Consider the following 15,601-nt stretch of genomic DNA (forward strand, 5'->3'; position numbering starts at 1 on the left):
CAGAGAGCTGGCTTCCAATCCCAGCTCTGACACTTAGAGCTGTGGGACCTGAGGTAAGTAGTTGACATGTTACAGTCTCAGTTTCCTTATCTGAAAATGGGGGAGAATAATATACTGGGGAAGAACTGCTTCCTCTCACCCCCGGGGCACATAAGGAGGGCAGATCAGGGCATGTTCCCTCCTCCCAGACGGGGGGTACTCTGGTCCCTCCCTGACATAAGGAGCAGGCCCAGGGGAGGTTCTCTCCACTCCACATCCAACAGGGAGAGGTGATTCCAGAGGCCTAAAGCACCAGATGGAGAAGGAGACGCTTTGAGTAGATGTGACACATGACTCTTAAAGTGACCAATTAGGTGACAGTGTTGAAACACTGACAACTAGAATATTCTATTCAGGCTGACCCTCATTTATCTCCCTCAGGCTCAGCAGGGTGCCTGACACCCACTAAACAGTAAACTTTTATTAAATAAGGCAAAGTGTTCACAAAATAATCTTAATTGAAAAAGTTACAACCAAATTACATTATGATTACACCTAAGTAATAACTACCTTTATGTATAGGCATAGAAAAATATTGGAAAGAAACACAAATGCAGCATTGTGGGAGAAATACCATTTCCTTTTTCTTTAAAATTTTGAATAATGTTCTAAATTTATTTTAGCAATGAAAATTCTAAAAATCAAGAAATAATCTTTACTTATAAAGCAACAGAAACTAGACACAGGTGTAATGTGGGGAGAGGAGCACAAACTTGGATTCAGCTCCTAGCCCTGCTGCTTCTAGCAGATCTTCTTGGGCAAATAAAACTCTCCGGGCTTCAGTTTCCTATGCTGTAAAAAAGAGGGTAATGACAGATGCTCCACTCACAGGGTTATTGCAAGGCTTAAACTGAGTGGTCCATAAAAAGGGCCTGATCTACAATCACTGCTACTTTCCAGTCATTTTTTCTGGTGGATTTGTTACAAGTTAGAGCCAGCTCTAAACTTCAGCGTATCATTGCTGAGTGCTGGACCTTCAATGACAAAGGATCCCAATGCACCAGGGCAGCCAGCACACTTCCAGTGGATGCAGTGGCCTCAGAATCAAACTCAATCTGTTCCAATTCTTGCCTAAGGCCAGCTTTTAGAAGGAATGAAGGTCTCAGTTAAATCCAGTTGGAACACAGCAGGAGGTGTTGGAGAGGAAGAATAAAACAAAGTTTGCTGCGCTCATCCATGCCTGCAAAGAAGCATTCTGTGAGGCCAAAAGACAATTTCAGCAAAACTCAGATATCTGGCTGGGAGAAGGGCATCACTGTGCAGAGCAAAACTTGAAGACTGGTTTTGATGAGCAGCTGTAAAGCATGTATCCCAATCCAACCTCCTGTCTCCTGAGCTGGTGAGGAGACACATGGAGACCAGGCAGTTTTAGAGGTTGAAGGATGCTCAGTAACTTTCTGGTCTAGTCTCTCAATATACTGAAAGGGAATTAAGTCTAAGGAGGTGCAATGACTTATCTGGCTCATCATAGTACTGGAACCAAGGTCTCTGGCTCGTCATGGTACTGGAACCAAGGTCCCTGGCTTGTCATGGTACTGGGACCCAAGGTCCCAATCCAATAGTTTTCCCACTTTCTTGCCCTCCCTCATCTCACTTCCACCCCCAGGATTTCCCAGCTGTTAAGCAAGGTCTGCCCACCATTCCTTCATTTGATCATATCTGCAGATGAAGCCTGAATAAACATCATTCCTTACTAGGATCTAAAGTGCTTGCTTTTGTTTGAAATGGGGTTGCCTGGACTGGGTGTGGTGGCTCAAGTCTGCATTCCCAGCACTTTGGGAGGCCGAGGCGGGTGGATCACTTGAGGTCAGGAGTTTGAGACCAGCCTGAACAACATGGTGAAATCCCATCTCAACTAAAAATACAAAGATTATCTGAGTGTGGTGGTGCATGCCTGTAATCCCAGCTACTCAGGAGGCTGAGACAGGAGAATTGCTTGAACCAGGGAAGCAGAGGTTGCAGCGAGCCAAGATCATGCCACTGCACTCCAGCCTGGGCAAGAGAGGGAGAGAGTCCATCTCAAAAAAGAAAGAAAGAAAAGAAAAGAAATGGGGGTGCATTGTGTTTAGGGAAGAGGAAGGCCATGTAAAGAGTCTTGGCAAATTTTCTTAAGACATATCACTGCACAATGCAAATAACAATAACTTCTTGACAATGTGAATCAAGAATTAAAAAAATGATCATTCCTATACCAGAATCTCTGGGACACATTCAAAGCAGTGTGTAGAGGGAAATTTATAGCACTAAATGCCCACAAGAGAAAGCAGGAAAGATCCAAAATTGACACCCTAACATCACAATTAAAAGAACTAGAGAAGCAAGAGCAAACACATTCAAAAGCTAGCAGAAGGCTAGAAATAACTAAGATCAGAGCAGAACTGAAGGAAATAGAGATACAAAAAACCCTTCAAAAATCAATGAATCCAGGAGCTGGTTTTTTTAAAAGACCAACAAAATTGATAGACCGCTAGCAAGACTAATAAAGAAGAAAAGAGAGAAGAATCAAATAGATGCAATAAAAACTGAAAAAGGGGATATCACCACCGATCCCACAGAAATACGAACTACCATCAGAGAATACTATAAACACCTCTATGCAAATAAATTAGAAAATCTAGAAGAAATGGATAAATTCCTCCACACATACACCCTCCCAAGACTAAACCAGGAAGAAGTTGAATCTCTGAATAGACCAAAAACAGGCTCTGAAATTGAGGCAATAATCAATAGCTTACCAACCAAAAAAAGTCCAGGACCAGATGGATTCACAGCCGAATTCTACCAGAGGTACAAGGAGGAGCTGGTACCATTCCTTCTGAAACTATTCCAATCAATAGAAAAAGAGGGAATCCTCCCTAACTCATTTTATGAGGCCAGCATCATCCTGATACCAAAGCCTGGCAGAGACAAAACAACAAAAGAGAATTTTAGACCAATATCCTTGATGAACATTGATGCAAAAATCCTTAATAAAATACTGGCAAACCGAATGCAGCAACACATCAAAAAGCTTATCCACCATGATCAAGTGGGCTTCATCCCTGGGATGCAAGGCTGGTTCAACATATGCAAATCAATAAATGTCATCCAGCATATAAACAGAACCAAAGACAAAAACCACATGATTATCTCAATAGATGCAGAAAAGGCCTTTGACAAAATTCAACAACCCTTCATGCTAAAAACTCTCAATAAATTAGGTATTGATGGGACGTATCTCAAAATAATAAGAGCTATCTATGACAAACCCACAGCCAATATCATACTGAATGGACAAAAACTGGAAGCATTCCCTTTGAAAATGGGCACAAGACAGGGATGCCCTCTCTCGCCACTCCTATTCAACATAGTGTTGGAAGTTCTGGCCAGGGCAATCAGGCAGGAGAAGGAAATAAAGGGCATTCAATTAGGAAAAGAGGAAGTCAAATTGTCCCCGTTTGCAGATGACATGATTGTATATCTGGAAAACCCCATCGTCTCAGCCCAAAATCTCCTTAAGCTAATAGGCAACTTCAGCAAAGTCTCAGGATACAAAGTCAATGTACAAAAATCACAAGCATTCTTATACACCAAAAACAGACAAACAGAGAGCCAAATCATGAGTGAACTCCCATTCACAATTGCTTCAAAGAGAATAAAATACCTAGGAATCCAACTTACAAGGGATGTGAAGGACCTCTTCAAGGAGAACTACAAACCACTGCTCAATGAAATAAAAGAGGATACAAACAAATGGAAGAACATTCCATGCTCATGGGTAGGAAGAATCAATATCGTGAAAATGGCCATACTACCTGAGGTAATTTATAGATTCAATGCCATCCCCATCAAGATACCAATGACTTTCTTCACAGAATTGGAAAAAACTACTTTAAAGTTCATATGGAACCAAAAAAGAGCCCACATCGCCAAGTCAATCCTAAGCCAAAAGAACAAAGCTGGAGACATCACGCTACCTGACTTCAAACTATACTACAAGGCTACAGTAACCAAAACAGCACGGTACTGGTACCAAAAGAGAGATATAGACCAGTGGAACAGAACAGAGCCCTCAGACATAACGCCGCATATCTACAACTATCTGATCTTTGACAAACCTGACAAAAACAAGCAATGGGGAACGGATTCCCTATTTAATAAATGGTGCTGGGAAAACTGGCTAGCCATATGTAGAGAGCTGAAACTAGATCCCTTCCTTACACCTTATACAAAAATTAATTCAAGATGGATTAAAGACTTACATGTTAGACCTAAAACCATAAAAACCCTGCAAGAAAACCTAGGCAATACCATTCAGGACATAGGCATGGGCAAGGACTTCATGTCTAAAACACCAAAAGCAATGGCAACAAAAGCCAAAATTGACAAATGGGATCTAATTAAACTAAAGAGCTTCTGCACAGCAAAAGAAACTACCATTAGAGTGAACAGGCAACAGAATGAGAGATAATTTTTGCAACCTACTCATTTGACAAAGGGCTAATATCCAGAATCTACAATGAACTCAAACAAATTTACAAGAAAAAAACAAACAATCCCATCAAAAAGTGGGCAAAGGACATGAACAGACACTTCTCAAAAGAAGACATTTATGCAGCCATAAAACACATGAAAAAATGCTCATCATCACTGGCCATCAGAGAAATGCAAATCAAAACCACAATGAGATACCATCTCACACCAGTTAGAATGGCCATCATTAAAAAGTCAGGAAACAACAGGTGCTGGAGAGGATGTGGAGAAATAGGAACACTTTTACACTGTTGGTGGGACTGTAAACTAGTTCAACCATTGTGGAAGTCAGTGTGGCGATTCCTCAAGGATCTAGAACTAGAAATACCATTTGAGCCAGCCATCCCATTATTGGGTATATACCCAAAGGACTATAAATCATGCTGCTATAAAGACACATGTACACATATGTTTATTGCGGCACTATTCACAATAGCAAAGACTTGGAACCAACCCAGATGTCCAACAGTGATACACTGGATTAAGAAAATGTGGCACATATACACCGTGGAATACTGTGCAGCCACAAAAAATGATGAGTTCATGTCCTTTGTAGGGACATGGATGAAACTGGAAACCATCATTCTGAGCAAACTATCGCAAGGACAAAAAACCAAACACCGCATGTTCTCACTCATAGGTGGGAATTGAACAATGAGAACACATGGATACAGGAAGGGGAACATCACACACTGGGGACTGTTGTGGGGTGGGGGGAGGGGGGAGGGATAGCATTAGGAGATATACCAGGTAAACCCAGCTAAATGATGAGTTAATGGGTGCAGTACACCAACATGGCACTTGTATACATATGTAACAAACCTGCACATTGTGCACATGTACCCTAAAACTTAAAGTATAATAATAATAAAGTTAAAAAAAAAGAAAACATGCTGTGACCAGTTACCAGAAAAATAAATTCAGATTGCTCTTTACATTCCAAAAAAAAAAAAAAAAAGACCATTCCTTTTGCTTCAGTACTTAACATTTCTAGAAATGTATCCTAAGGAAGTACTCAGAGATAGGTACAAAGACTCATCTGCAAAAATGGGTATCAGAGCACAATTTATATTTTAAAAAGATGAGAAACAACCTAAGTGCCCAACTGTGGGGGTTTTCTTATGTAAATTATGATACACCAGGTAGCTATTAAACTGACACTGTGGAAGAATAGTTAATGACCTGAAAGAAAACTCATGACAGACAATTAAATTTGAAAAAGAAATATAAAATACTGTATATATAATAAGAACACAACTTTTGTTTTATAAGTGCATGGAAAAAAAACAGCTGGGAGAAAATATACCAATATGTAAACAATGATTAGTGCTTGTGTGGCTGATATCTTATTTTTAACACTTCTCTGAATTTTCTTTCTTTTCTTTCTTTCTTTCTTTGAGACAGTCTTGCTCTGTCACCCAGGCTGGAGTGCAGTGGTGTGATCTCGGCTCACTGCAACCTCTGCCTCCCAGGTTTTCCTGGGATTCTCCTGTCTCAGCCTCCCCAATAGCTGGGATTACAGGTGTGCACCACCACACCCAGCAATTTTTGTATTCTTAGTAGAGATGGGATTTCACCTTGTTGTTCAGGCTGGTCTCAAACTCCTGGCCTCAGGTGATCCCGCCCCGATCGGCCTCCCAAAGTGCTGGGAATACAGGCGTGAGTGACTGTGCCCGGCCTCCATTTTTAAAGGATGAACATGCACTGATCTCAAAGATAAATGTCATTAAGAGGGAATTCTTGGATATTTTTTCATGTTTTCTGACACAGAGACAGACCTGCGAATCACAGACATGCCCATGGTGGTTCCTAGAGCAGAGAAACCCTTGGCTGGGGCCTGAGCTCTTTAAACCACAAACTGCTAGGAATCCTGCAGGTGGATCTCACCTACAGCTTGGCTCAGTTTCCCTCACTGGGTTTGCAGGACCCTAATCTGTCTGATTCAGACATTTTGTCCCCTGGTGCTTTGAATTCTAATCCTTCCACTGGGGCAGCCTGCCTTGAGAATGCTAAAAAACACAGCCCACTGGTCACACCCACCTCAAGGGAAATAGAAACTGCCTGCGGTAATGGGGGTCAGAGAGGAAGGAAGCCCAAGCTGGGGTCATTGTGGGTATAGAGGGCCTCATGGAGGTAGAGGAGCAAGGGGGCCCAGGAGTGGGAGAGGGAACAGGATGGAGCTAGGGGTGGGCAACCAGGGAAGAAGGTCCTCTACTCCACAACTGTGTAGGGGGAGTGCCCTGGTCAGGGGGATGCCAAGAAAGAAATGGTCCATCGCTGTGTAGATATAACCACCCACAAACATGCTCCTCACCCTGTCCCAGTTGCCACCTTTTGGCCCCAGAACTCCTGGCCTGGGCAGTGGGTTACCTCATTGTTGGTGCCGACGTCCAGCAGCACAGGGAGGCACTGCTGCGGGTTCACCCCTCCGCACGCTGTGTACAGGGCCAGCTTGCCCACAGGGATGCCCATGCCATAGCAGCCCAGGTCTCCCAGGCCCAGGATGCGCTCCCCATCAGTCACCACCACGGCCTGAAAAACAGCAGGGTACCATCAATCAGGGACAGCACTTCCTGTGACAGAGTGCTCGTTTTAGCAGCCCCAGCCCATCAGGCTTGGCGACTGGGTGCCCACTGGCTTTGCTGGTGTGAAGGAGTGTGTCTGGGATATGGCCAGAGCATTTATTCACCTGCAGGTGGCCAGTCCTTCCTGGCAGGCTGGTGAGAAACCCTACTGAGAGGAGATGACAGAAAGATGCCTGCCTTGCATTCTGAGCTTCAGGTGGGGGCTGCAGAAACAGCTGGAGGGAAACCACATCAAGTCACTTCACTCTCCCTCAAGGAAACTAAATAGACACTCTCAGCCTGAGACTTGGGGTGGTGGGGAGGGAAGGGCATAATTAAAGGAGAAAATGAAAAATAAGTGTTCGTGCTGCTGCTACAGCTCCAGGGTTTAGAGGCTAATCTAAGTGCTCTCTGACCTACTCCTGGATTATGAAAAATCCGATTTGCAAAGAACAGGGCTCCTTGTGACATCTTCTAGGATCACTATTGCATATGAAATCAGGAAAAGTTTCAGGCTGCACTGGGATTTACCTTTCGCATTTGGCAAAGAATTGCTGAGGGCCTACTATGTACTAGATGTAGTGCTACTTCAAGGCTTACCTACTGTGAATTAATAGATACGAATGAAGCTGATGATGATGATAGGAATAATTGTATTATTATAATGGATATTCTTTTATTCATTCATTTAATACATATTTATGAAGCACCTACTTTGCATAAGACACTGTGAGAAATTCTGGAGGAGCTTCAGTTTGCACATCTACAAAAACAAATATGCATGGACCCAGCCCTTAAAGGATTAATGGGCCAAAGGAGAGATGGAATGTGTATATTAATAATCGTGATTCTGGGAGAAAAGCTGGACTGCAGCAGAATAGCATAAAAGGTGGCAGAGATTAGAAGATGGGAGGGTAACCCTTCATGAGTGAAGGGACACACATGCCCTACCTTGGACAGGTGAAGATTGTGGGGTGTGGGTGGGGATAAGGGCATTTGATACAAAAGAAAGTTAAAATCCAGGGTAGAGGTGCTGGGGGTGGGGAGAATGTAGGGTGTGTTTGGGGAATGAGGAGATGTAGGTTGCAGGAAGGGAAAGAATGGAAAGTCAGGCAGGAGTCACACTGTGAAAGGCCTTGAATGTCTGGCCAAGGAGAGCCCCTCAGTGTAACGGTAAAGTTGTTTGTAGGCCACTCTCACCTGCTCACCAGCACTAGCTCTCTCTATCTCTAAAAGAGTTAAGTTTATAGGTCCCTCATCCCTTCATTGGAACCTGGCTTTGGATCCATTTTAGGCTACAAATGTCCTGATGGGCTATGAACACCATAGGGTTTGGTTAAATCCATGAAGGTACATTGCTGGGCAATGGGGGTAAAGAGATGAAGACCCATTCTTTCCCTGGAAGAGTTTATGATCTGGTACCCAAAGGGCTTATGGGATCTTCTCACTTCCTTTCTCTCTCTTTTAGTGGAAATAGGTGTAGAGATTCTTAAAAACATCCCTCTGCTTCTGGAAAAGGGTCTCTGGAGAGTGCAAGAGATCCATGAAAATAATGATATTCTCCCTCAGATTGGTCTACTGCCTCTGTGGAGAATGCTCACAGACTGCATCTCATGTGACCTTCCCCATAGCCTGGACAGGTAGGCGGATCTGAGATTGTTATCTCTGCTTCACAGGTGAGCAAACAGAGGCTCAAAACCTTTATTTTCTCCATATATTTGTTAAGTGTCGGCCACATGCCAGGCACTGGCTGGATGTTTCCACATCAATTATCTTAAAGATTAGATGACTTAGCAAGGTCATCTTGCTAGTGAATGTGACAGGGCAGGGTTCCTGGTTCATGGCTCCTTCTACCACCCCAACTGGCTGAGGTAAAGTGCCTGTGATCTTGGCAAAGTCCTGCCCTGCTTTGGCGCCACCCTCTCTGTAGCCTGCATGTGACCTCCTCTTGGAAGATCTCCCTGTTAGAGACTATGCCCTCATGCTGCCCCTGGTGTCCAAACTCTGGGCATTTCTCTATCGTTTCTCCTAATTAGAGCTTCCTTATTGTGGTTCCCATTCTGTCAGAATCCGTCTCTGTGCTGAAGGGGCAGTGAGTGACATGAAGTTAAACAGAGGAAATCTGCTACTCCAGGCTGTTATTCCCACAACCCTAGGATGGTGACAGGGCTCTGCAGTGGCACTCTGTCAGCCTGGACATGCCCCAGGGCACTCTACTGCATGCCCAGCTCCTCTGAATGAGTGTCTCACCTCCATCTACTGTCCACCTGCAATCCTACCATGGTTATAGTTGAGTTATTGCAACAGTTTCAGAACCAGACTTCTTGCCTCTCATCTTCCTTCCTTCCATTCTCTGCTGCCAACCAATGTCAGATTCATTATGTCAAAAGCCCATTTTCATTATGCCATTCCCAGGCTCAAAGACCTTTAGTGACTTTGAACTTGTCCATAGAATAGAGTCCAAAATACTTAACTCTTTAATGATCTGAATCCAACAGACCTTCTGAAACTTATCTCCTGCTACACATCTGTACACAATTGCCTTCTCTGGCTGTGCTGGCCTTCTTATTCTTCCCAGACACACTCTGAATTTGCCTACCACCTCTCCATCTCAACCTCTCTATTCCTTTCTCTTGAAGGGTTCTTCTCCCTATTCTTCAGCTGCATAAATCCTGCTCATTATAATCTACCGAAATTTCTCCTTCCCCTGAATTGCTATATCTACCATACACCCTTCCTGTCTGCTTGCCTGCCTTTCACAAGCGTGTATTAAGGACCCACTGCCTGCCAAGACCCGCACAAGGTGTTATTTAAACCTTTGATGGTGAAAGGAGCTGGGTTGTTATTTAACTTTGTTTTAAAATGCACATTTTATCTCACAAAACAGCCTTCATAGTTAATGGCAAGTGCTTTCGAGTCTGATAACCAGTTTTTGAATCTAGGATCCTTGATGATGTGCCATGTGTAATTTTAGATAAATAGATAACTATTCAGAGCTTCAATTCTCCATAAAATGGGTATAATAATAATAATAATAATAATAATAATAATAATACTTAACTCCTCAGGTTGTTGTAATGATGAAATAAAATAACATATGTCTCATTTTAACCTGGTGCCTTGTATAAAGTAAGAATGATGAATAAATGGTTGCTGCTCTTATGATTGTAATGATGATGATTATTTAGGGCAAAGATTACATCTCAGACTTTGAAATTATTTCTGATCTCTCCAGTTTAGCATTAACACAGAAAGACCATGCAATAATTATCTGTTAAATGAATGAATGAAAAAGAAACCAAGGGGAGACCTTGGCAAATGCAACATTTAAGAAAGTCTGGCCATGCGAAGCTTAACAGCTTTAACCTTGGCATCCTCATCCATTGTTATGGCTCCTACTGTCCTCTCTAAGTAGATGACACCTGTAGATAACTGTCTGCTGGACATTGCCACTCAAATGTCCAATAGTCTTCCCAATTCCCACGAGTCCCTAACCAAATGAATCCTCTTTTCCCTCTTACTCCTTTTGAGCCTTTTTACTCTGCTGTCCTCCTGCTCTCTGTTACCCTGTATCTTCCAAGTTCGAAAACGTCCAGTCTTCTTTGATTCTTCTCTGTTAGTCAACCACAGCCAATTGGTCACCAAGTTCTGCTGATTGTGCCTGCTTCCTATTTTAAACATCTGTTCAGTTATCTTCATATTATTGCTACTGCCTTGGATCAGATCATCCATCTTCACTTGAGCCACTGCACTGTTCTCCCAACTGGTCTCTCTACTGGATTTTCCCCATTCCATTTCATTTTTTCTGAAGCACACCCAGATATATCACATTCTTGCCCCCAACTCTCTAATGGTTCCCAATGTCTGTAAAATAAAGCCCAAACATCTTAGACTGGCACTTAAAGCCTTCCATGGGCTAGGCCCAAGATGCCCTTTGAACTTCCCCTTTATTCTTTCCATGCTCCATCCAAACTGAAATATTTCCAATTTTGCACAAGGCTTGTACTTTCTTGAATACACACCATTTTACTTCTCAATTTCTTTATCTCCTTGATACAAATCTTAACCACTCTTGCATGTTTCAAGGAACAGTTCAAAAAGCATTTCCCTCCATGAAGCTTCCCTTCTGAATTTTATCACTTCCTTCTCTGAATTCCCATAGCATTTTCCTCATCTACAAAACCTATCACTCCCTTCCTTGTATTATAGTTATGTACATTTCCTTGTGCTTCACAATAGCTTGAAGCTCTTCTGGGGCCAGTAATGGGTTGTGTCATCTTTGATTCATCAGCACTTAACTTGGTGTCTGTAATGTGATACACTTAACTTGGTGTCTGTAATGTGATACACACACACACAAATGGTGGGCAATGTGATAGATCCAACAGAGAAAACAAAGTGTCTTCTGCACTGAACAGAGTTCAGACCTGCTGTGGATTAACAAGTTCAGAGAGAAGACACTGCACCCTGTTTTTCGTGACATCGATGGACCTTATGCTGGGAGCCACTAGTTCTGTAAATTGTCAAAAGGCTGAGGGCAAACCTGGGCAGCATCCTTGAGCTTTAAAGCCCAGCAACCTTTTCTAGAACTACAGAATCACATTTTCCTTGTTTGGAAGAGTTTTATAATTCATAACTCCCCTGTCTCTCTGATGACTCGGGGGAGGTTTGGGGGAGGCTGTGCCATATTCTTCCTTTGCCCGCCTGCCTCAGACCTAAGGCCTTTTCTGAATTATTGCCCACACCCTTTGGTTTGGGTGGACCCAATGGGACTGACTCAATACTGACCTGAGGATCAAATGTCCTTGCTTGCTCTGGAGCTTCCTTGGACTTGTAGCCATGGTCATAGCTACAAGTGTTGCCCACAGCGCTTTTTATACAACCCTCTTCTTCCTCTTCCTTTTGTTTCATCCTTCCTTCTCATCTTTCCTTTTATCCTCCTCCTCCTCCTCTTCTTCTGCTTCTCCCTCTCTCTCTTTCCACAACAAAAATAACTCACACTTCTTAGTTTCAAATCTTGGTTCCACTCCTCCCTTGCAAAGAACCTAACCTCTCAGCTTCCTTGTCTATAAAATGGGGATAACAATAGTCCCTACCTCTTATGGGGTTGCCATGAAAATCCAATGAGTTAATCTATGTAGAGCACTTGGCATCATACCGCATGAGGTGGATACGATGATGTGCTGCCCAGATCCTCCTGCAGGAATGAAAGAGTTATTTTCCCAGCTGTATCCTCAGATATCAGCCCACTTAGGGGAATTTCCTCTACTGAAGAGAGCCACCTTGCCCAAAGCCACACCTCCTTCCAAGGGCAGCCCAATACAGGAATCTAAAGGCCCACTCTGCTGCCTGACTTCTGGATGCCTTTGAAGGGCCGTCCCAGCTCCAGAGCCTCCTCGGGGGCTCAGCGGAGCCTTGCTTGAGATCTTACTGCAGCCCAGCCTCTCCTGCTCTATCCTGTTTCCTTCCTTCCCACAAGTGTTGACTGACCAAAGAGCACTCCCTAATATGTCTCTGAGACTATTTTTCAGGAAATCTAACCTCTGACAATGAGCACAGAGTGGGGTTTAACACAAACTGGGCCAATGCGTGATAGGTAGGCACTTGGCACCAGCAATCTGCTCTAAGTATAAACACCTAAGTGACTGTTTACAGAGGATGTGCCCAGTAGCAGAGGAGGGTCCCTTGGCTCTCAGCACCTCCTCCTGCGAAGCTCCTGGGACTGGGGTGACGGAGAGATTTAGGAGCTTGGGAAAACTGTTAGGGAGGAGGCTATTCTCAGCTGGACCTTCCTATAGGCTCCAGGCAATGGCCACTGTGGGAAAGAGTCAGAAGAGCAGTTCTCACTCCTCTTTGTGATTTACACTGGACAGCTCAAGGCAGCCTGGCCTGGCCCGCCCCCTCCTTCCTGAAAAGCAAGGCCCACAAAACTTTGTGGTCTCCCCAGCCCTGGGCTTTGGCTCCATTTCCCTCGCAGCCTGCTTTTCTTACATTGCAGTTTTCAACTCTGCTTTCTTGCTGGGAAAACATAGAAAGTCATTTTTTCCTGAGGCTCCTCTGAACCACTCCTCTTCTCTAGGCAAGCAGCTCGCAACAGGTCTAAAGATACCTGTGCCTTGAAAAACTCTGTCTCCCCCACTTAGCAGTTGCTGCAGAAGTGACTTAGGACCACAGCTCTGGGCTGGGCACCAACACTTAATTGTGCGTAACCTCAGACAGTCACTTAACCTCAGCTTGCTCATCTGAGACACAACCCTACACTTTTTTTTTTTTTTTTTTTTTTTTTTTTTTGAGACAGTCTCACTGTCTCTCCCAGACTGGAATGCAGTGGCCGAATCTCGGCTCACTGCAACCTCTGCCTCCCCGGCTCAAGTGATTCTCCTGCCTCAGCCTCCTGAGAAGCTGGGACTATAGGCGCGTGCCACCATGCCCAACTAATATTTGTATTTTTAGAAGAGACGGGGCTTCACCATGTTGGCCAGGCTGGTCTCAAACTCCTGACCTCAGGTGATCTGCCCGCCTCGGCCTCCCGAAGTGCTGGGATTACAGATGTGAGCCACCGTGCCCAGCCCTTTTTTGTTTTTGTTTTTAAGACAGAGTCTTTCTCTGTTGCCCAGGCTGGAGTACAGTGGCACAAGGCTCACTGCAACCTCCGCCTCCCGGGTTCAAGCTATTCTCCTGCCTCAGCCTCCTGAATAGTTGGGACTACAGGCACCTGCCACCACGCCCAGCTCATTTTTATATTTTTAGTATAGACGAGGTTTCACCATGTTGGCCAGGCTGGTCTCAAACTCCTGACCTCAAGTGATCCGCCTGCCTCAGCCTCCCAAAGTGCTGGGATTACAGGCGTGAGCCACCATGCCTGGTCTCACTCCTACACATTCTTCAGGACCCACACTGGGGGTTTCAGAAGTCCTTACTCCAACTTCTCCCAGTGACTGTGGGAATAGAATGAAGTAATGAAGAAGAGGTTCTGCATCAGTTCCCAAGTGCTATGAAAGAATGATGAGCAGAGATTCCCTACCTAGGTAGGGAGACCTTCCTCCCCACTTTCTAAAGTAACTGGAAAGTACACATCGGAAAACAAGAGAGACTGTGGCTTGGAATTCTAAACCTTTGAAAGGGCATCTAGGGGTGGGGGGAGAGGAACCTCCAGAAAAAAGGCCAGTGAGTAGGGCAGGGAGGGGTCCGGGGTAAGCCAGAGGCAGTCCAATCAGCTCTAGTGGACCTGTTTACATGCCAAACTACAGGCCCAATATTCAGAGCTCCTGGCTTTTCCAGAGAAGCCAGAAATCCAAGTGCTTGGATATATATTTCTCATGAAATCTCCTGATTTAAAAATGTTGCCTACAAATTCAAAATGTTAGAAAACCACTAAGAGCCAAATCAAATATGTTTAGGGGTCAAACTGTTTGACTGCTCATTTGTAGCCTGTGATTCCCAGGTAAGGGAGCCCCCTCAGGCCCTGACTATACTGCGGTGTAGGCTACAGCTGCCTCCACCACCTCCAGTGATGACAATATCCATTCAAGTGCCCTTCGATGTGTGTAGACTTTATCATAGTTAATCCTCACAATAGGAAAGCAAAGCTCAGAAAGGATATCTGCACACGCAGCAGGTAAGTGAAGCTTCAAGGCCAGAATCTGGGACTGTCTTATTGCAAAGCCAGGTCTGATTCCTCTATATAGTCGCTGGGACTGATCTCTAGGATTCTTCAAAATGAGACAGGAATAAAGTATGGAGGTGGTCCCAGGCACTCACCTGTGTACTCTGCGGAACCACAGGGTGGGTGGGCAGCCAGTGACCTGTCTGCCCCTTGTCCTTTGGGGTCCTCTCTTTGGCAGCACAGATGCAGTGTACTGTCACTGTTTCTGGATCAGTCTTTCTAACTAGACTTCAAGCTCCTTGAGTATGGGCTCGTATACATTCTCTGTATCTGAACCTCTAGGGAGCTCTTCCAGAGTAGATGTTTACTAAAAGATGGTTGAATGCAACTGAATTCAATATCATGGTCCCAGATCTGCTCATGCAACTTAACATTCTCCGAGAAGCTCTAGATGTCTGTCTTATTTGGGGCCTGCTGGAGTCCTACCTCTTCCAGGGTGCCCAAAGCCCTGTTTCTCTTCCTCTGAAATCACAACGGTTGTGGTCTCCATCTCTTTGGCAATTAGCATTCAGTATTTAGAAGGTTCTCAAAATATGTTTATTGAAGTCAATAGATATTTAGCTCCTAATGTTGTATTTCGAATTTACATCTTGGTTTCCCAACCACAATACAAAGCAAATTGAGGGTAGGGTCTATGTTTTTCTCATTTTGCATTCCTCACAGCAAGGCCCTTGACACAGTTGTGCCCTGATAAGAGGAACAACTGAAACCTGAAATTGAGTCCATGATCCCCTCACCAAGCCCCTGTGTCAGCTTGGAGGAAACGGTGCCTTTTTCTTAAACAGAGGTACCTTTTCATCATTCTTTCTAGTTCCTCATA

General features: G+C 44.2%; 1 protein-coding gene across 4 annotated transcripts in view; it reads right to left on the minus strand.

Annotated features, from left to right (window-relative positions):
- ME3 (malic enzyme 3) overlaps positions 1 to 15,601 on the minus strand; it is a 240,380-nt gene that overhangs the window by 62,190 nt on the left and 162,589 nt on the right. For 3 of the 4 annotated variants that reach the window (XM_058446557.1, XM_032167107.2, XM_032167108.2), the window contains exon 6: positions 6,922 to 7,083. The exons of the other annotated variant lie outside the window; for it this stretch is intronic. In XM_058446557.1, the coding sequence (XP_058302540.1) occupies positions 6,922 to 7,083 (162 nt within the window). The remainder of the gene's footprint in view (positions 1 to 6,921; positions 7,084 to 15,601) is intronic. 4 annotated transcript variants of the gene reach the window in all.

The sequence above is a fragment of the Hylobates moloch genome, unplaced genomic scaffold, assembly GCF_009828535.3.
Source record: "Hylobates moloch isolate HMO894 unplaced genomic scaffold, HMol_V3 SCAFFOLD_11, whole genome shotgun sequence".
NCBI classification, from domain to species: domain Eukaryota; kingdom Metazoa; phylum Chordata; class Mammalia; order Primates; family Hylobatidae; genus Hylobates; species Hylobates moloch.